We start from the raw sequence: 22,791 nt of genomic DNA, 5'->3' as shown, positions 1-22,791 counted from the left end.
ATGACTGAACTCAGTGGGCCTTAACTTCTGTACAAATTTCTATAGGACTGGCTGTTAACTCACTTGCAGAAACTGAGTTTCTGGTTTTAATGAATCAAATGGAACTACAGACTGATTCATATAACTGCCGGGCTGGTCCCTCACTCCAGCGGTAACATCTGTATTCTAATGATCACATGCGTCAGGTGGATGATGCCAGCACTGAGGGAAGAGGTAGCATGATATCTACCCAAATTGTGTGGTTTTGGGTTTCAAGAGGTTACTTCTGCAGCATAGGTTCTGATCACCTGGAAATATCAACCACACTAATCTGATAATAATATATGTCCCATTACTCCCACAATTGCACACTTAGGTGATGAGTATAGGGAGAAATTGAGAAACTAGAGGGATGTATCATGCTTGGGGAGACCCGAGGCTTGTATAGGTACAAAATGTATTTAAAAACAATTCAAGGGCAACTAATAATAATAATAATAATAATAATAATAACAACAACAATAATAGCAGCTCAGTGAAGAGCTGTAAGACCAATTGCAGTCGTTAACAGTTGTCAACAGGTTTACCACACCTATCAGCCAATCACCCATTCCCAACACCCTTCTGAGTAATACCCCTCTCCACCCTCTCACTATATACTGTATAAGGGTCTGGTGACTTCTGTTTCAGTGTATCTGAAGAAGTGTGCATGCACATGAAAGCTCATACCAAGAACAAACTTACCGGTAGTTGGTCTCTAAGGTGCTACTGGAAGGAATTTATTTTGTTTCGAGCTCAGTGAAGAGTGAGCATGACCAGTAGCCACTGAATGTTAAGTATCAAAGGTGTGTAAGTGTGTAAGTAATAATGGAGCATTCTGGAGAATATCATGACTAGCTTGCTAAAACCCTGAATACTCTGATTAGAAGATGAGGATAAACTGTATCACTTTCTTGCAGGTTTTACTTGTATCAATTTAAATGTCAGTATTGCATTAAAAAACTACAAATATAAGAGTTAAGATACTTCAGCAAAGAATGAATGGCTGACATTCTCTCTCTATATATATATTTTTAAAAAGAGCAGATTTCAGAAACATCAGCATGTGTATCCTCAAAGCATCTAACTTTCTCAAAGGCATATTTGTGATAAACTATTTTTCAATGTGATAATAAGGAAAACCTTCCAGACTCACAGCAGGAAGATTAACAGTTACATTGCTCTCTCGAGCCACTGGAAGATCCTATTTGGCGTCTATTGACTTAAAAACAATAACAACAGCTAATACAATCCCTAAATTTAATTTCTAGCTTTGCTCATAAAAAGTCTGTCATGTTTCTTTCTCTTTACCCCTGTTCCAGGAATCTGTGTGTTTCGCTTAAAGCTGGAGAGAGATCTGGGTATCTCTTGGATTTTATGCAGTGTCTGGATAGAACCTAATCCAACTGAGTTTGCAATTCATTCCCTCTTAAGACTGTGACCAAATACAGACATGGTTACAACATCAAACCAGCTTTTTTACTGTCCCATTTACCCCAGCCTTCTTAAACTTCTATCCCGAAGAACAATGCTAGAGAGCTCGAAAGCATGATCATTCTTGTGACATTTTGGTTTGCTCTAATGAAAGGATTAATCTATTATGGATTTGGAGCTTTAATGGAACAACACAGTTCCCTTTGCTTTTTATTGATAAATATAAAATGTAATCATTCGACAAAGTTAAATAGCTGGAATGTATGTCCAGTTTGACTGCCTGCACTTTCCCCTTCTATTTATCCAGTATACACTCTTGATCTGAACTAGAGGATTAAAACAATATCAGAAAGAAGTGTGTCATATTCTGAAATTCACAGAACCATAGAATTGTAGAGTTGGAAAGGACCACAAGGGTCATCTAGTCCACCCCCTGCAATTTTAATGCACAGAGTAATAAAGGATTCAATTTTATTTTTAAAACTTATGATGTATCTATCTCAATATGTTGTCTCTGGTAGCAGGCAGCTCCAGACAACACAGAGGAACATACAAGAGATAATAGAACAGTGGGTACTAACTCCTAGCTTCTTGCAGTCGTTTTGGGAATGCCCAAATATGCCAAAGGATTGCTAGTACATCCCAATTAAAAGCCTATATTCTTATCGCTTCCAAATTTTCACACATACCAACTATTTGAATCTCTATTGTGGCTTTATCCACCAGATTGTCTACTTTGACTTTCATGTCATATTTCCCAGAGTGGATCCTCTCTGCCTTTCGGATGAAGATGATTGTGTCATTTTCACTGTTGCGGATGTTAATTTGGTTCTTATCTACATGAGCTCCATTTTTCTTCCAAGAGACCTTAGGTCTTGGTCTTCCCTGTGGGGGGGGGGGAAACAAACAAACATGTCCACGGACCAAATTTTACATGACTGTATTATTATTTCACGGTGATCTTTAAATAGGTTTAAAGAGAGAACTGCATGTTTAAGTCAAGGAGCTGCTTGCTGAACGTTCAGGCTGAACACACTGAGATATATTGCAGTTCTTTTGTCAAGTTATTTTAAAGGCAGAGGCTTCAAAATAACTCCCTGTGACTTAAATGGCAGTAAGAGAAAGCTGCACTTCTGATATTTTGTTTCTTTATATGATATTTAGTGTAAGGTCCCAGGGTGGGTTACACCAATATAACATGCAACAGAATAAACTGCTGCAATTAAAAACAATCAAACAGTTCCAAAAGAAGCAGAACAATATATGGTATATTTGTGTGTGTGTGTGTGTGTGTGTGTGTGCGCGCGTGCGCGCATATGTGTGTGTGTGTGTGTGTGTGTGTGTGTGTGTGTGTGTGTGTATATATATATATATATATATATGGGTCCCTCAGTGCATATATGGGTCCCACAAAGCAAAATACCTTAACTGTCAAATGGCAGGGTAAATAAGTGTATATAATAAGTAAATGGCGAAAGCTGTACAATGAATATGCTAGATTCACCTCTATGGGGAGGGAGGCCTACAATTTAGGGGCTACCACAGAGAACTCTCAGGCCACCATTCTCCACATTTCTGGGGGTGACAAGGACTAGCAAGAGAGCCCCTTTTGCAGATCTTAACACCTGAGAAGGTTGAAAGAGTTGGAGACAGTCTTTCAGATATCTGGGGCCTAAACATTTAGGGCTTTAAACATTAATGAACATCCTGAACTAGGCCTGGAAAAAAACTGACAATGCATATATATATATATATATATATATATATATATATATATATAGCACAGTATTAGTATAGTTTGGGGCATTCAGCATATACTCTTCAACCTTTTTGACATTACCAGCTAGTACATCTGATCAGATGCCATAATTTCCTCTTATGGTCCTACAAGTATTCAATGAGAGGCTGTTTCTTCTAGTGACTTCTTGGTAGTCCTGAGTAGTTCTGGGACTACTGGAAACGACTATGAACTTTTTTTTTTTAAGCCAGTGATAGGAACTGCATATTATTGAACACAGAAAATTCAGTAGCACATGCTGCTGTTTTGACAATACAGGCAGCCCCCCGTTTACACGCACTCAATATATATGTGACCATGTACCGTATACATGCATCGCGTCAAACCCAGAAGTGATCCAGAAATGTCATAAAGACGTCACTGAAACATCACTAAAAGGGAAGAATAGGGGCAGAATGGGGTGTTTGAAGTCTGTTTCAATGGGTTTTAATTACACGTGATATCACCAATGTGCGCAGTGCCTCGAAAGGTAACCCCTGTGTAAACGGGGGGGGGGGGCTGCCTGTGTCATGCAACATTCACATAACGAATTATATTTATTTATTTGTTTCTTACCTGGAAGGGAATAACAAGATTCACAGCTTCTCCAACCCTTCGAACGTATGTTTGCTTTAAGTGTCTTGGCAGACGAATCTTCGGGGGTTCTTAATTTGAAAAAGAAGGAAGGGGGGGTGCACTTGTTTGAAAAAGTCTTTGATTAACGGGATCTGATCCTGGCTTCATTTGCCAGTTAATAAACTGAGATTAAACTGAGATGAGCTGAAGTGCTGGATACGGAGCCTGCAAAACCAGAGCCAGTACTCTTGCTTTGTTAAAGGAAGTTGATTACTTTGGGCTATCGGCAGTGCTACAATGACAGGACTTGCTTCTTTGCTCCATTGTGCCTTATGGACTCTTTCTTGGTAACAGGACAGGACAGACATAATGGGAAACTGTGGTTTAAACAACCATTTTGGCTGTGAGTCCTGGAAGACCTGTTCCCTGCCTTGCAGGCCTTTTTTTGCCAGGCCTGGGAGGGTGGGGCCCTGACTGACTCCAGCTACAAAAGCTGAAGCTGCTGAACAGACTCTTGGGGTGGGGTATTGTTTAGTATTTTTGTTGTTGTGAGGCTGTTATTGATATTATTTTTGTATCTTTATTTTTATTTTGGTTGCGTACTTTTTGATGTGTTTTATTTATTGTTTATGACTATTTTTTGTTATATTTGTAATTGTGTAATTCTTCATGTTGAAGACCCCCTTGAGCATGGTTTAACTAAGGAAAGGTGGCACACAAATAAAATGATGTATGCATGCATGCATCTAAGTGCTGAAGCTGGACCACAGAGCAGCAAGCATGAGGGTGTGATGACCATGCAGGTCCACTACTCATTCTTGGTTCAATAAGACATGAGCTTAAGTCAAGATTGTTACATGTGAATTGGGCCTGTTTTCTAAAGATTTCTCAAAGACAATATTTGACAATTGTAAATCAGGAGGGGGTGGGACCTAATTAACACACTCTTTCAAAACAGTATGAGAACTCAAACGCAGCCATCATTCGGAATTCACACTTCTCTGAATTTTGTGATGCAGTTCTCCAACCAATGTTTACAAAAATGCACATATTAGGGTGAAATGTGCATACAATGCATATATTAGTGAAAATAACATACAAAATAGCATTATATTAAAGGAAATGGCTTGCAAAAATATGTACATTAGTCAAAACTGCATACAATTTTTTTCCTAATTCACAGAGGGAGTATTTGAAATACTCAAATTTTCATTAGGACTTAATAATAATAATAAAAAATAAAAAATAAAAAAATAATAATCACGGATTGCTGCAAAAATGCAGAGAACGAATTTCAGATTGGAAAAAATGAGAAACTGAGGGAACCAACATTGATGGATCCATCCATCCCTAGACATAAGTAAACAGCCCATCTCACCTATCACTTCCTTGACTAAAATTGGCTGTGGATGCAACCGAGGTTCACTGGCACCAGCAGCATTCACAGCTCTTACTCGAACAAAGATTTTTGATCCAGTTGGGAGGCCAGTGATGGTGAATTTTGTTTTGTCTGTGAGTTCTGGATTGGCCACAATCCATTCTTCCGCTGAAGTAGGATAAAAAGCAAAAGGAAAAAAAGGACAGAAATTGATAATCATATATATGAAATGTGCTTGTGAATCACTAATTCCCTTTAAAAAAATTAAATGTAGCAAACTAAATATATTTCACTTCCTGGAAGTATTTTGCAGCAAAACCACCAGTTTCTAATGTAAGAAAACATATGAAGACTGTAAGAAATAAATGTTATTTAACACTTTCCTCCATTTTAAAAATCGACTAATACATTTATAATTAAAATGATAATCCCAAAGGGCAGGCAATCAATATATTGTTGTACTGCCTCCTTAAAGGAATGTTAACATGCAAGCAACATGATAATTATTAGTTGCAGTAACAGAATTTCACATGGAAGTTGATATCCAGAACACAGTTTCAGTCTAAATAATTTCCTCTCTCTTTTAAATAAAGTTTTCTAGTTTTATTGTTGCCGAAATAATTAATGTGCAGGTATTATGCAGACATAGAATCATTATCCACACATGCAGCTGTACTGCTTCTATGTGCCATGAATGCTTCTTTGTCCAACTCATATTGCCCTCAGTCAGGTTTACACATACATCTCTGCTGTCCACTAAGTGATCCATGTTTTTCTATTGCTGCCACAACATTTCCCTTTAAACAATATTCAGAGTTCTGAAATGCTCTGGAAAAACTCCAAGTAAACTGTAATCCTGGGGTGGTGATACAATCCCACACAGACCACAAATATGTATTTGCATGTGTGTATGAAACTTGATTCAGAACTATGTGGTTGCTCCCGTGTGCACATGGATTTCCCAACAGGCAAATGTCAGCCACCCAAATCTCTGAAATAAAAAAAAAATCCCAAGCTACTGAAAGCACACACTGCAAATTCAGAAGACAGCATGTTAGCAAAAACGATTTCTCCACTGATGTTGCATAAGCTAGTCATTTACATAGCAGAGCACACACTTGAATTTTAGCTTAATTCTTTTGGGCACAGAGTATGAAGGATAAGAACATAAGAAGAGTCTGGTGTATCAAAGCAATGGCCCATCTAGTCCAGCATCCAGTGGCACGCCAGGTGCCTAGGGGAAACCTGAAAGCAGGATTCAAATACAATAGCACACACCCTCCCTGTGGTTTCCAGAAAGTGATATTCAGAAGCATTGCTGCCACCAATCCCACCCACCCCAATGATTCCATATCACCAGCATTGAAGGAATATCACTAGCTTCTATAACCCATACAGTTCATTTAGTACCAGTAGTATACAATACAAACAGTGAGTGAACTGCACAGTGAGTTGTCTCATGAGTAGTAACTTTCAAGAACACTCTGATGATTAAAATATATATAACTGATTACTAGCAGGCTATGCTCACAAAAGGTACCAGCAAATGAATGGGATTCTTACCAGAACACAACTTTGGAAGATCACAGCCACATTGCATAGAAAACAACTAGACCAGCAGGCAACTTTCAACAGTGGTTAGAGATAAATCGCCTACTTCTAAGTTATAATGGGATTTATCTGCAGCCAACTTCATGAAGATGGGGCCATCAACCTAATCCCAGTCTAAATACTGTATGTATTTATGAATACATATGAAAGCAGATTCAGAACTCTGTGGATTATTCAATGCACACATGAAGCTCCAATCAAGCACATGCCTCCCCATTCACTTCCATGTCAAGGACTTGACTAGGCAAACAAATAGGGATATAGATTCAGGTAGGTAGCCATATTGGTCTGATGCAGTCAAAATAAATTGTCCAGTAGCACTTTAGAGACCAACTAAGTTTGTTCTGGGTATAAGCTTCTGTGTACATGCACACTTCTTCTGTTTCAGTGAAATCTGAAGTGTGCATGCACATGAAAGCTTATACCCAGAACAAACTTAGTCTGTCTTTAAGGCCCAACTGGACAATTTTTTTATTTTTTTATTTAAATAGGGATATATGCATGGAACGGACCCTGAAATTGCAATGAACGGGGAAATACTTTGTATGTGAGAGCACCATGTATGTATTAGAGCTCTACACATCTGGACTGGGACTGTGGCCTTTAAATATATAACAGCTTAACTGATACTCAGAACTTTAGAGAGAAAGAAGTTAGCTATTATTTTTCTCTAACCAATACAGAATTCACAAATAGCTTCACACACCAGTAACTGTCTCTTGCAGTCAGTTATTGAATAGGTTTCATACAGAAAGAACAGTGCATCATTCACACTTTGCAGAAGAAACTAACCACTATATATATCTGGTTCTTCAGTATTATATGAGTGGAGACAGTATGCGTTTCAGTAGGTGGATCAATGGATTTGGGCATATACTACCTGGGTTCATTTCCTACTTCAGCCATAAGCAAGCCACTCTTTCCTAGCTTCAGTTTCCCATTTGCAAAATAATAATAATAATAATAATAATAATAATAATAATAATAATAATAATAATAATCGATTGCACAGGGCTACGATGAGGATAAGCAAAACAACAGAGTCACATGCAATATAGTCTGTGTTTTTTTGTGATAGTACCATGTACCATCACCTCTTTGCCCCCCCTGCCCATGATGGCCATTTTGTGCAGGTACTTACAGCACTTTTATCAAGATACTGTATAAGTTCTGGCACCTTTTGTTTAACCAAAAGAGCACTCTATATAGTATAATAATCGAAATTCCATGAACATTTCCCCCAAGTCACTGCGGTATTTTTGTATTTTTGAAGCAGATATTGTTCCCTCAAAAACGTCGCTGTTATACTGTTGGGGGGGGGGTGGAAATCAATTTCAGTAGGAATGTTTAAATATCTTTGTTGCATACTTTACCTTCCAGGTCATAAGTTGCCTCCAGAAATTCACCTTCATACAGTTCTGCCGGTATACCTTATGAGAGTCCACCATTAAAGTTAATTCAGAGACACCCACTTTCACACAGGCAAGATATGAGTCAGTTGTTAGTAATCCCTGTTAGTAACTATACAGAGATATGTACTGCGCCTTGAAGAGGAGCTTTGGGATGATCAAGGAATTGGCTAGATAATGAAATAGAGCTTGTTTCTTCTACACACGGCAAACCTTTGTTTGCCTATTTCCCCCCTGGCCCCTTTGCTTCGAGCAGACTGAGGCTCCAACCACAGATCAAGGGGAAACAGCACAATTGGGGAAAGGGGGGGGATGATGCCATTGAAAACTCACTGGGTTTTGGTGTCTTCTCTTCAGTCTTGATCAAGCCCCCGTCTGTCTCCTCACTATTATTTTGCTCTGTACCACCACCACTGTCTCCCTTGCCCTCTGTAGTGGGCTCCTGAGGACCTAAATAATTTGGAAAGCACATTTGGTACTTTACAGTCACAGGCAGAAGAGCCTTTGAGACTGGTATATCTGAGCATCCAGAGAGAAAGATGAGGTTTGAAAAAAGAGGAGATAGGCAGGAGAAATCCATTGAGTAAAAGAGAAGATTTAGCAGGAAGAGAAGATTAAAGTGAAGGCCAGAATAAGAAAGAGAAAGCTAAAAAGAAAGGACAGTGGTGTGCAGAGGTATATGCTGGTATAAGGTGATCTGGAAGTCTGCTGGCATGATGTATAGTTGCAGTTGACTGAACTCAGTCTCTCTAAGTATTGCCTGTCAAAGAGTTTTCATTCACAGTTGTTATTTTGCTTTTCCGGCTCAGAACTCCATTGTTCATAGTATGTATAGTTCACTGGATAACATTCAATGATTAAAATCTATTTAAGGATTGGTGTGCCTTGCAAGGTGGGCCTAATGACAAAAGTTTTCAGGTTTTATAACCTGTCTTGATATTGGACAATAAAACAGGCAGGAAGCAGAAAACTGGACCTGGAGAGAAATTGTGTTGTAGGGTCTGCTGATGACAGCACTGCTGCAGTGATCTCAGCAGGTTTTATTCTTGTGTTGCTGGTGTTTCCATTAAGACCCTGATCATGAGTTTCATGTGAATACATGTTTCCACAATTCAGGACAAAACCTGGGGGAAATAAAGGTCTTGGAAGACAAGCTTTACTTGGGGTTGTTCACCTTGAGGTTGAGAAGGCACCTAACGTTGTTTCAGGGCTTGCTGATTTGAGACAACAAACTTGTCGGATCCAATTTAGGTAATTGTGTGCCACCGTATTCAGCTGGTTATGTTTTTGTTATTTTGATTCCAGAGAAAAGGAAATACAAAACAGGTAAGGGCATCTCTTTTTTTGCAGCATTTTATTCTAGCCAATGAAAACTTCAGTGTCATTTGCAAACTTACAGAAATATGTCTGGGGGGAAATCCCCTTACCCATTTTGCATTTACAATGACTGTTATTCTGAGAGAATAAAAGAGTTGGGAGCCTCTAATCATCTGGGTGCTTATTCCTTTATTTTCAGTTCCCAGTGCCTTCGTATTCAATTCTTGATAGCATAGATGAATGACTGAGTGTGTTAAGAGGAACATAATATCTGATCCTGTCACTAAGTCCATGAGCAATGTTTGATCCTTTAAACTTATGTGTGTATGTTTAATGTAATATTGGTTCCACTGAAAGCTGAGAATCTCCTTTATTAACTTTAAAGAAGCCACAACGTTTCTCACTTTTCCAAGGTCACTCTGCACTATTATCATAGAAATTGTCTGTGCATTAAAGCAGCCCTAATAAAATTCCATTCAAGGGCAATAGACAAGAGAGAGAGAGTAAAAGAGAGGAGGAAAAGAGAATGATTGATAGAATAAGTAAGAAGAAGAGAAGGACAGAACTGAAAAAAGTGACAGCTGAAAGATTGACAGTCAAAGAAAGTATACCTGGAGATCCAGGTGAAATATTAAACGTTGTAGAAAAATTAGTTGAAGGAAAGGTACTGGAAAAAAGATGAAGAACAGAAATATTCAGGTACTGAAGGAAAAATGAAAGGAAACAAGGCAGAGCAAGAGAAATAGAAGTAAACACCAAGTATTTTTTGTATTTTCCAGAACGTTTTGTTCCAAAGTGTTACAATATACACATGAGTGGCATTAACTCTATATATATATATACACACACACACACATAAATATATAGGTGTATATCTAGAAATGCAAAGCATAAGTAGAATACACATCATGCACACAGTATTGTTTGTAAAATACATCACTACTGTATTTTATGTGAGGTGGGTAACACCAAAATGGCAGACGCGGCTGTCATTTTGAGGGGTCTTCTTAATGCTTTTAAGCCTATCTGAAAGAAAAAAGTAAAAGTTTTGCTCTGTTCAACAGGTACACAAGGAATTTTGCTCTGCTGAACCCTGAAGTGTCCCTTGAAAGACATTTCTACCTATGTTGGCTAGATTTACAATTTACTATGCATATCACATCCTCCTTAGTTACAGAGAATTTGGGACGGTTGGCTAATTCACATATTCTTGATTCTTTACTTCAGTATTCACCAACCCGATACCCTCCAGTTGTTTTGGACTAAAACTCCCATCAACCCCAGTCAGCATGGAGCTGAGCTGAATATTTGGCAAATCCGGTTTCCCAGGAAGATGAAGTATGGTATGAAACTTCCATAGGTGTCACAGAAAGCTGACTTATTCTTGTATTTTCCCCAATGCTGTTCAGACACATTGCTCTTTATCAAGGATATTGCAAAGTGACTGGGCTCTAATGCACTGTGTAGACTTCAATAATAAATCACTTTTCTACAACACCCGTGATTGCGTTTTCCTGGGGGTTCCCTACCCCAACCTGTAAATTATGCTGCAGCTTTCTTGTTTCTGGAAGGCTCTACCAGACCTATTAAAATTTTGTTTAATTTGTCCATTCAAAAAGAAAAGAAAATCTATTTATTTTCTAATACTAATACTAATTCTAATTCTAAAGTTCTGCTATAGGGTCAAATAACACATGATGTTAATCACATGGTTTGTCCTTGAGTGCAGGATTTTTTAAAGTGTAGGGACCTAAATCCAGATTAGGGCCCTGATATGGGAGGGGGAATAGAAAAGCTTTAGCAATTTGAGCCTCATGGCACTCCTATCAGGAATGGGTTCCCCACAGAGGGCAGGGGTAATATAAATCAGGACTGCATCAGGGAGTAAAGAGTTCCACACCAGGGTCCAAATCCAGACCGGAGGCAGGAAAGAGGGTACTGGCTATACATGAAAGGAAGAAAAATCCTGCACTCAAGAGGCAAATCATGTGATTAATGCCATGTGTCGTTTGGCTCATAGTCGAAGAGTAGAATCTATTAAAATATCTTAATACTCTTTAAGGGCTTTGTTCATCAGGGAAATAGTGGCAAGCTTCTGCCAAGGCAAATGATAGCTAGCCATAGCTTAGGGCGTGAAGCCACTCACTTGAACCTTTAATCTCAGAGGCGTGAAGGCTGCCTGTTCTTTGCTATTTCTGTTAGGGTGAGTGATGGAGGGCAAAGCAGAAACTGGAGACCGTCCACTTTCCTTCCAACTGTTGTCTGCCACTCCTCTGCCCGCCACACAGTGCTCCACTCACTTCCTCTGGAAACAGATACTTCCCAAGCCTCCAGGCTGGTCTTCCTGTACTGTAAAAGTTGTATAGGCTGCCTATACCAATAACACAGCTACAATTAAATTTAGGGCAAGAATATCCTCCTATTCTTGAACATTTCCTAGAATAGCTATTATCCAGGCACTGCAAACTGGGGGTGTGGGAATGCTTACCCACATGAACTGTGGAAGTTCTGGACTTCACATAGTGTTCCATTTCCTTACCTGTTCTTGGTCACATCCACATCCACTGTTCTTCCCCTCAGATCAGTTGCCTTTTTAACTTATATCAAGGCTCTAGAGAGTGACACACTTATGTACATACAATTGCAGTTTTTGAGATCTGATTGACACTGAAAATCTTCATCATATAATAGGGCTGGCTTCAACATAATAAATGTCACAATTCTCACGCAGCCAGATATGGGTTGAAATAATTAACCCTTATTCAAGTGTGGCAAAGCAGGTGTGGTGGCTCAATCACCAGCTCAGCTTGCCTATCAGCACACAAAATAAAAGTTTAGGGAAATATTCTGACACACCAAAATTTAGAAGGGCCAATCTAAGAGTTGTGTTGACCTGACCAAGTAAGAAATGACAATGGGAATAAGACTTGGGGACGGGGGGACGGGGACAGTCATACCTCTGCATTAATTCTTGCTTTTCATTTGTCCTTCATTTTGTTTCTAAAGTAGCACCTAGCATTGCTACTGAAAGTGAACATGGCATTTCCATATCAGTGTAATATATGTTTTTTACAAGGTTTCAGAATTTTGAGCCACTGGTCTGGAATGCTAGTTAAAAATGAAAGACCGATATTATTTTTAGCAACAGTTGGACCAACCATTTAGAAGCCAGATAGGATAGAACCACATGCTTGACTTGGAGAATCCTCAGTTACAATATAGTCACCTCGATGTGAGTGAAAGTAGCTCTCTATTATAAAAAAGTAAGACATCTCTCACCTAACTGAAGAAAAATTCAGTTGTCACTTACTTCCTTCAAAGCAATACTCTATAACATAGCCATCTAAACCTGCAGCTCCAATTTGGTCTGGTGGCCGCCATTTCATGGTAACTGTAGTATCTGTTACGGAATCAACTGCCAGGCAGGTGGGTGGACTCGTGACAGCTGGAAGCAATGAAAGAGAGTGTCTGAGTTTGCAATACAACCTTTGCATCCATGTCTATCTGTCCTTTAACATTTTGTTTTGTTCTCTTCCTCTTTTGTCCTGTTCCCACTCTTTCTTTCATTTTATTTGCACACTTTCTTCCCCTTGGGATTGTGAGCAGTTTTGTGGATCACATTAATTAAAAGTTGCTGCAAAATTTAGAAGAAAATGGAGGAACTGACTTTGACATATCTTTGATTAGTCTGATTATTTGACAACATGTACATTGTATATTGAGGGACATGGGTGGCACTGCAGTCTAAACCACAGAGCCTAGGGCTTGCCGATCAGAAGGTTGGCGGTTCAAATCCCCGTGATGGAGTGAGCTCCCGTTGTTCTGTCCCTGCTCCTGCCAACCTAGCAGTTTGAAAGCACATCAAAAGTGCAAGTAGACAAATAGGTACCACTCTGGCAGGAAGGTAAACGCCGTTTCCGTATGCTGCTCTGGTTCGCCAGAAGCAGCTTAGTCATGCTGGCCACATGACCCAGAAGCTGTACACTGGCTTCCTCAGCCAATAAAGTGAGATGAGCGCCACAACCCCAGAGTCGTCCATGACTGGACCTAATGGTCAGGGGTCCCTTTACCTTTACATTGTATATTATCTACCCACCCAAAGGCACAAAAGGCTTTGAGGGCTCGCTTGGTTTCGAAGTGCCTATGGCATTGACAGCAAACACCCGGACTTCATAGGCAACTCCTTCAATCATCTTTTTGGGCTCAAAAGTTGTTTCTTTAATAAGGTCAAAGTTCAGCCTCATCCACCTGGAACTTTGCTTCTTTTTCCTCTCAATGTAGTAACCTAAACAAATATAAGCAGAATTGCAATTATTATTTTTATATGATTACAGAAAAGAAAAAATATAGACTCTTACAAATGTATACATTCTGTATTTCATTAGTTAAAGAGATGGAACTATCAGGAAGAATATTATTGTTATTTTTTCCATTCCAAAAATTTATAAAGAAGGCTCATCTTTCTATAAACATACACTATTCAAACATCTCAAGGCTGCTTTATACATGTTTCCTAGAAGCAGGTAATAACTGTTTTTGAATCAAGTGTGGGAAGTACTAAATAATACAAGAAACATATGACTGTTGCTGAAAGTTGCCTCTCCATATCAATTCCTCCTCTCAAATCTTGGTGACAATATGTAGTATCCTTAGGCTCACTGCTCACACCTGCTCTTGAGCACTACCCCTAAATCTCTGCATCCCCCCAAAAAAGTTTTCCAATCATTGCCAGGCACCTGGGACTCGGAACCACCATTTTAATTTCCCAGAATGCCACAGACATTGGGGGCATTGTGAGAAAATGATGGCTCCCAGTCAACTATTGCCAGTTGGATCACTGCTGGCAAACACTTGCCGTGAAACTAGCAAAGTCCCTTGTGCTGTGGTTCCGAAGCACCCAACAACCAGGTGGCTGTCAGGTATTTGGAAAGCGCTATGCAAGTGACTTTGTCATGAGGGTAGGAAAACCCACCTGTGATAAGATTGACAGGTGGTTTGTCCTGCCCACCTGTCAAAGGTGGCTCAGCGGGGTGGAGACAAATATTGATCTGGCCTACCAGACTGAAAAGGTTTCCCACCTCTGATGTAGAAGAACTGAATGTGTAATGCAATGTTTATCATACTCCAAGTTTCTTTTCCTTCAAAAGTCAATAAAGGGAAACTAGGGTAGGAAAGTTGGAGCCAATTACTGTTATGTCACACGCTCTGTTTTTCTACATGTTTCCAGACACACAGAGAGAAGGCTATGAAAGTTTTTTGCCTGTATATAAAATGGTATCTATGAAGTCATATACACAAGATGAAAATCTCCTTTGTATGTTCTCAGAAAATTCTATTTTAAGAGACAGCAGCTAGATGCCCACCATGTGGGCACCAACTCAGAGGTTCCCATTAAATTTGACAGTAAAAAGCTAGGAAATATCAAAATAGCTGTGCAGATGCTAGATCTACTTACCTAAGATAGGCGACCCACCATCATATACTGGAGGTTCCCAGTTCATAATGCACCAATCTTCTCCTACATCAACCACAATAGGTGCCGGAGGAGGGTCAGGAATATCTGTTGCAAGCAAAAATATTTTTATTTCCTTGGATAGCTTCCCCTACTCAACATGCTGATATTGCTATACAGTGAACTGTTTATTGCTTATCACTAAAACTGGTCCAAAACTGGAGCTAAAAGTAGACCTTTAATAAACAAACTGCAAAAAAATATCTAGACAAGACCGAGGTGTAAATCAGCACTCAACTACAAAGAAGTTCATTGGCGGTCTTGGAAACAATAATTAGTCCAGTTTGTACATCATATTAAACCATGCTGCACAGACACCCCCTCAATGTTCTTCTTCCATTCGTGCTTCTGCACCACAGACAAAACAAGTCTTTGAAGTGATAATTCTGTCAGGGCAAGCATTTCAGCTTACCAGGCAAAATTGCCCCCTTCTCTTCCTCCCTCATGTTGTTCCAGGGGTTCTCCCAACCTTCCCAGAGTCATTTTTGAGGAGGAGAATTGCATAGGGAGGAGAGTGGAAAAAGCCCAATTCCTCAAACAGAAGTCCTTGTTCAGGCTCATTAGTTGAATCCTACATGGAGTCTGGCTTGTCATAATATCATCCAAACCTTCACAGAACAGAAGCAGTAAAGAACAAACCTTGGTTACCACTCATGGTTTGTTTGAAGAAGAAAAACCATGAGGTAAGATTTGGGTGACATATCAAGACATAGTTTTATCAGTGACACAGTAGGAAAGGAGCACTGCAGGAACTTTTGAGCGATGTGTACAAGCACATTGAAACTATGCTTTAATGTGACAAGCAAACCAGGCCATTATCTCTTACCTCAGCTCATTTAAAATTTAGTTTTGTATACCTCTCAAACACTTTTCTGAACATTGAACAGCATAGTTTAAAAGCTATTACTTTTTCAAGAAAACAAGCAAAAATCAAATGCAATAATATTAAAAAAACTAGTGGTTTCAGCCCGTTAAAATAACGGGCGCTAGAACATATGTCCACCCCCCCACCTCCTGCTAAAGCAGGCTTTGGCAGGGGGCGGGGCAGGCAAGAAGCGGCTTCTCTGCGAAAGCGGAGAAACCGCTTCTTGCCTCTCCACCACCCCCCGACCTCCCGCTAAAGCAGTCCCCTGGAGGCCAAGTGGGCGGCGGGAAGCCCGGCTGGTGGTGGAGCCGAGCGCGGTAAGGTGCAGTGGCGGCAGCAGCAGCGTGGCCTTCCTCCTCGGCCTCCCCAATCTTCTGGAGAGCCGACGTTCCATTTCAACGGCCCTGCTTCAACTGCTGCCGCTGCTCCCGGCCCGATGTCTCTCCGTCCAATCCCTGTGTCCCTGGGACACATGCGCAGTAGCGCAAACCCAGAGACACACGGACTGGACGCAGAGACACTTGCATTTTATATATATAGATAAAAAAGCAGAGGGGGGGGGAACCATGAAATCAGTGAGGCTAAAAGCTATGGATTGTATTCCATTTTTACTCAAGAGTAAATCTATTAATAGAGACACAGGTGGCGCTGTGGGTTAAACCACAGAGCCTGGGGCTTGCTGATCAGAAGGTCGGCGGTTCGAATCCCCGCGACGGGGTGAGCTCCCGTTGCTCGGTCCCAGCTCCTGCCCACCTAGCAGTTCGAAAGCACATCAAAGTACAAGTAGATAAATAGGTACTGCTCCGGTGGGAAGGTAAATGGCGTTTCCGTGTGCTGCTCTGGTTCGCCAGAAGCGGCTTTGTCATGCTGGCCACATGACCCGGAAGCTGTACGCCAGCTCCCTCGGCCAGTAACACGAGATGAGCACCGCAACCCCAGAGTCGGACACAACTGGACCTAATGGTCAGGGGTCCCTTTACCTTTGCCTAAATCTATTAATGGTCAGGATTAATTTAGATCCATTAATTTCAGTGGGTCTGCTCTGAGTAAAAATTACTTGGCTACAGCCCTATGAAGTACTTTGTATATTGAAAAGACCCATAAAAATGATAAATAACAACGCAGAACTAAGTAGAGCAGTCTTGGTACAAAAATATTGAACTGGAAAGACTTACCAACCACTTTGATGTTGATGTGGGCTGTGTCTTCTCCTGCCTCATTCTTTAGCATTATTCTGTAGACACCTGAGTCATCTCTCTCAGCTGAATCAATCACCAAACAACTGCTGTCTGGGTAATTATCTGCCCGTATTCTGGCTGCAGGATCCATGAGCCACTATCAATTATGCAGGGCGGGGAAGGAGGAGAGAGAGTTTACACCATGGGATTGAAAACCACCAGGAGATTGACAAATAAGACTCAAAGCATGATATCTAAATAGAAATCTGCAAAGCTAGCCACAAGATATATACAAAAATCTAACAGTAATTTGAATAAGAGATGACAAAGTGCCCAACAGACAGGGCTGGCCAAAAACATTTTGGCACCTGAGGCAAACTACAAAATGGTGCCTTCCCACCACCATGAAGTGAGTTAAGATCTACATTGGGGACATGGGTGGGAGGAGAACAGCAGTGCCTCCTATTTGCCAAGAGGCAACTACAGATGTTGCGGGGGGGGGCTGCCGAGGAGGTGGCAGATCCGACCTCCAAGGAGCACACCACAGCTGTCACTGCTACCACAGCAGCATCAGCAGCAGCAGCAGCAGTGGGCAATGCATTCACTGGAGGCTAGATCTGTTGCCCCCGTGGATCCTTCCACCTGTGGCTGTTGCCTCACCTTGCCTCATGGGTGGGCCAATCCTGCCAACAGGAGAAAACAAATGTTTAATATGGAGCATGTCAATGGGTCACACATTCTGTAGTAATGTCCAAACTGGTATCACCATTTCTTTTGGTACTACCACTAGAAGCAGCATTGCAGACCATAGCCCCTTACAAAAGCATGTAGGAGGTGCTGTGGTGGAGTGCATCTGAGAATGAATCAGCCACCACATAGCAAGCTATAATCTGTGCAGTGAAATGAGCATCTACACAGGATGTTTTTAGAACGTAATTAACTCTCCGCCCAACTCTCTTGCCACACTTCCTCCCAATACACCACCCTTTCTTTGACACACACCCTCTCTCTGCCTTCGGTACAGGTGAAATACATTGTGGGCAGTCCCTACAAATCTACCTAGTTGTTTGGTAGCTAGACTGAGATGCAAAGGGCAGGAGTGAACTGCAGCTCAGCAGCAGACCACATGACTTGAATGCAGAAGTTCCTGAGTTCAATCCCTAGCATCTCCAGTTGAATGAATCTCAGGTAACAGTGTGAAACAGAGCACCTTTGGGCAGCAACTGCTGTCAGAGTAAAAAATACTGGGCTGAATGGACAAACATGCAAAAGGCAGCTTCCTGTGTTCCTATCACAAGCAGAATCACACAGAAAATACCACTCATTGACACACATTTGTGTAACTGCAGTAGGGACAAGACAGACCCCTCCAGCATAAGATATGAGGGACATAAATCCCTCCATCTTCAAAACCTATTGTGAGCTGAGTCACCCAGCACATCACTAGGAGGAATGATGAGATGGTAAGATACTCGCACTTCCGCTTGAATCCATTGCTTATTCCTTACCCTCTTCTCCCCCCTGCACCATTTAATACAAAATGATAACAGCCATTTACATTTTATTGTGAAAATAACTGCAGCAATTATGGAGCTTTTCATAGGTTAGGCATCCTCCTATTTTAAGGACAGGATGTTTAGTCAAGGATGGTTCACTCTTCTGCTTCAGGAAGGTTCTGGGCATGCATCTTCTGCTTTTTATCAAAAAGGTCCCAGATTCCGTTCCCAACATCTGACAGTAGGGTTGGGAATGTCCCCTGTCTAGCAAGCTACTGCCAGTCGGTCTTGACATTACAGAGCAAGAGAGACCAATGATCTGATTCAGTATAATGTGCATCCTGTGTGCTATAGGCTAGGAGTAATCATTAATCACCAAAAATTTAGCTCAAAGTTATGCCACTGTTGATACAGGTTACTCTGCTACCCACATTTTATTATAAAACACAACAAAACTGATAAATTTTAAAGACTTGACATCAGATTGCAGATATATGTCTATGTTATAGTTGTACCTTGTCCCCTCTGCTCCACATAATCTTCGGAGCAGGCTCTCCAGAGACAGGAATTTCAAGACGTAACTTGGTTCCTGCTACAACTGTCACTGTATTGCCATCACCAAGCCCGTCAAGGTGGATTTTAGGAGGATCTGCAAAATTGAGAGACTGAGGAATTTGCACAATGAGAAGAACATTTCATTATGTACAAAGCCTAACAGTACAGAAAGCAGTAGATGAAAACTTTCTAAACTTGTCCATTTCTTTTATGTTTGAATCCTGGAATTGACAGATCATCCTGTCCTATATGCTATCCCAAACATTGTTAGCAAGCCATCCATACAACAATTGGCTCCCTCATATGGTGAATTCAGAAATGTTACACATTTTTGGTTCTTTCATATGTTATAATCAGGAATATTACAGATTTTCTCCAGCTTCAGTATACCTTAAGCATTTGTGTCTTATGGCATACTTATCTTCATAAGACTGTCCTCTGAAATACTGAAGAAGATATCTCCCTCTTAGCAGGTATGGAGAGCCTTTTTTGCCCTTCAGGTATTGTTGAACTACAGCACCAACCCAGCCAGCATGGCCACTGGACAGGAATGATGGGAGTTGTAGTTCAGCAACACCTGAAGGGCCAAAGGTTCCCCACACCTGTTCTTAGAAAAGATGGTCCAAACAAAGTCAACCTAAAACCAAGGGATGTCACAGAACATCTCACCAGTCAGGGAAGCAGTGATGCTGCTCTCCAGACCAGAGCCATAGCTAGGTGATCTTGCACACCTGGCAGAACCATCCAGATTGTGCCTCCTAGCCATGGACAAGTTAGCTCTTCTTTTCGCCTCTCCTCCAACCCCCCACCCCCCATTCAATTCACCCTCTATTAAAAACCATATCTTATGAGGCAATAATATCTATAGATATAAAAATGTTCCCATTGCGTGCACGGTGGTTACCAACTTGCTCCGTAACCGCTGGACCAAACAGCATCAAATTAGGACACAGCATTCCATGACAATCAGGGAATAACATAGGATAATTAATTTTTTTTAAAAAAAACACACCTGACATACCTAAAATAAAGAATTAATGCAAAAAAATTGGCGTGCCTATTAGATGTCACCAGCAAAACATCGCCCTCTAGCGACGGCTAAACTGGTACTGCAGCCACAAAAGCTAAACATTGGCACCACAATTAGACGTCACAGGCAAAACATCGCCCTCTAGCGATGGCTATACTGGTACTGCAGCTAATACAGCTTTCCCCTGGCAGAGCTCCGTCGGCCATTTGCGAGATCGCAAACCGGTAATTGAAGAGGGGGACGGAAAAGAGGGTAATTGAAAACGTGGGGGGGGGGCAATGAAGGTAATTGAAAACAGGGGGCGGGGAAGAGAAGAGGCAGGCGGAAGTTGATCGGGCCCCCCCAAAAAGAGGGTAATTAAAAACGGGGGGGGGGGAGAGAGAAGGGGCAGACGGAAGTTGAACAGGGGAACTTCTTCAATTTCACAAAATCAGCCGCAGCAACGCGTGGCTGGATCAGCTAGTATATTTATATTTATGGAGATATTTTTAGCTGATTTTGCACACACACACACCCCACCTCGCCACCCCCTAGCTATGGCCCTACTCCAGACTAATGGCCAAACCAGGCAATGATGCAGCATTAGCTCCAAACCTGGACGTTATACCAGCTTCCTATTCTACGGATTGTTGGAACCCACCTGAACCAGGAGGAAACACCAAGTTCTAAGGGAGAGATGAGAGTAGCCAAAACACATTGAAAAAGTTGAGAAAACATCTTGCAAGTTATCTCACTGTTCAGAAATTTGTTCGACTGCAATATTGGCTTGTGGTGGACCTTTCACCTGGCCATGAACAAAAGCAACTATAGGCTGTGCTGTGGTTTTAAAAAGCAATCAGCCAACAGCATCTGGAGAGTCACATCCTTAACCTAGTCCAACCTTCTTTCCAATGCAGGATCTAAATATAGCCCTCCATATACCTTTTACAATAAATGTTCTGCTCTCTCTTCCATCCCCCTCTGTGAGTAGCAGTGTTGCAGAAAGAACAACAAGGAATCCAGTGGGATCTTTAAAACTATCAATTTTACTGTGAAAAAAACAAACTTGTTCTCTCTGTGTGTATGTGTGTGGGAGAGAGAGAGAGAGAGATCTTTGTTGTTAGTCAACAAGGTACCACAAGACTCTTTGCTGTTCTTGCTACAACAGATACACATGGTTGACCCTCTGGAATGCATCTCACTATGCAAGCCCCAGTGAACTGCAGGCATAGCTTCCAGCTCTACCAATTTCCCAGTATGACACAAATGTTCAAACGCGAGAAACAAAAGCAACCACTAGCAAATCATCAAGCTGATCCAATCTCTGCTTTAAGGCCAACAGTACATTATCCCTGTGATCCATGCAGGCCTGCCTCTGAATACAGTATTAAATAGCACATTAAACATTTTTAAAAAGGAACAAACATGAACTCAAAAGTTACCTATAATATGCACTTTGCAGGGTATGTTGACATTATAGGCATCTGGAACAAACATGTACTCTCCATCATCCTCAATGAGTGATTTATCAACAATTAGCCGATGGATTCTGTGGAAAACCAAGATGGCAAATTTAAAGGAAAAAAATATGCAAGAACTTAAAAGTATGAGACCATAAACTATACACTGCATTATATGACAATACAATTCTAATGTCTTTTGAATTAGACCCAAATTGTTTCATATTTCTGAATGCAAAGATGAGTGTTACACCTACATTTTTACAAACATTTCATACCATCAAGTTTGTAAGAGGAAGAACTGATGGATGTCACTAAAATTTATGGGCTCTTCCTCCTGTGTGTGCAGCTATCAATGATTTCTGCCCTTTGATTTTCAAATTATGATGCCAATACTACTTTAGCAGCTGGGTGCTCATCTACTGTCCTAACTGAGAATAGAAGCAGCACTCATGTAGCAGCACTTGATCTGATTGCTGCTCTCCCCCCCAACCTAGTTATTAATTTAAAACCCATCAGGAAATGTTAATTATGAGTCTTCCTTTACTCATCTAGTTTGCCCCTTTTTTGGTTATAAATATATGGGTCTTACTCGTTTTTCATAACCAGAATGTCCCAAGATGGCTATCATTTGAAATCAACAACCTTTATCCTTGTTGTTGAGCTTTTTTTAAGTTTCCCCAGACATTTCGGCGACCCCCCTCCGCTGCTTACGAGGGCTGAATACCTGCCAGACATATGGCAACCCTGCCTACCTGTAGTAAAGGAATGGCTCCAGGTGATTTTTAACCCTGATCTTCAATGATTACTGTTTTGCATGCCTACCTTCCTTTGTGATATATCTTAATGCGGTCACTGGGTTGGAGAAGCTGTCCATTTTTGTACCACTTCCCTTCTACATTCTCAGAGATCTCACATTTCAGGGAGAGCTCTTTGCCAAGCCTCACAGTCTGGTCTTCCAATGGATGTAGTATCTTAAGTGGCCTCACTTGGAAATAGAGAAATGAGAATATTTTTTTTTGCAGCAGTTCATCATGATGTGTTTATGTCAGCGGTGCTGAACTGGAGCATATCTGGACCACAGGAAGCTACTGTGTACATTCACACTGTGAGCTCCAATGTGCATCTAAGAACCTACCAAGTTTTGTATTAAGGTCAAGCAAGACATGAATAGAATTAATTGCCTGAATACAATT

General features: G+C 40.9%; 1 protein-coding gene across 11 annotated transcripts in view; it reads right to left on the bottom strand.

Moving 5' to 3' along the window:
• Positions 1-22,791, bottom strand: part of MYBPC1 (myosin binding protein C1) — a 94,634-nt gene that overhangs the window by 13,643 nt on the left and 58,200 nt on the right. For 9 of the 11 annotated variants that reach the window (XM_033163277.1, XM_033163276.1, XM_033163278.1 and 6 more), the window contains 11 exons: positions 22,421-22,583; positions 21,578-21,684; positions 19,087-19,220; positions 17,073-17,232; positions 14,976-15,080; positions 13,617-13,805; positions 12,831-12,965; positions 8,537-8,653; positions 5,184-5,351; positions 3,806-3,894; positions 2,142-2,337 (listed from right to left, as the gene is read on the bottom strand). In XM_033163277.1, coding sequence (XP_033019168.1) covers positions 2,142-2,337; positions 3,806-3,894; positions 5,184-5,351; positions 8,537-8,653; positions 12,831-12,965; positions 13,617-13,805; positions 14,976-15,080; positions 17,073-17,232; positions 19,087-19,220; positions 21,578-21,684; positions 22,421-22,583 — 1,563 coding nt within the window. The remainder of the gene's footprint in view (positions 1-2,141; positions 2,338-3,805; positions 3,895-5,183; positions 5,352-8,536; positions 8,654-12,830; positions 12,966-13,616; positions 13,806-14,975; positions 15,081-17,072; positions 17,233-19,086; positions 19,221-21,577; positions 21,685-22,420; positions 22,584-22,791) is intronic. The other 2 variants (XM_033163286.1, XM_033163285.1) reach the window with 1 other exon arrangement.

This window comes from Lacerta agilis, chromosome 10, assembly GCF_009819535.1.
Source record: "Lacerta agilis isolate rLacAgi1 chromosome 10, rLacAgi1.pri, whole genome shotgun sequence".
In the NCBI taxonomy this organism is placed as follows: Eukaryota; Metazoa; Chordata; class Lepidosauria; order Squamata; family Lacertidae; genus Lacerta; species Lacerta agilis.
The sequence above is the reverse complement of the archived record's forward strand: the minus strand, read 5'-3'. Positions and strand labels throughout refer to the sequence as shown.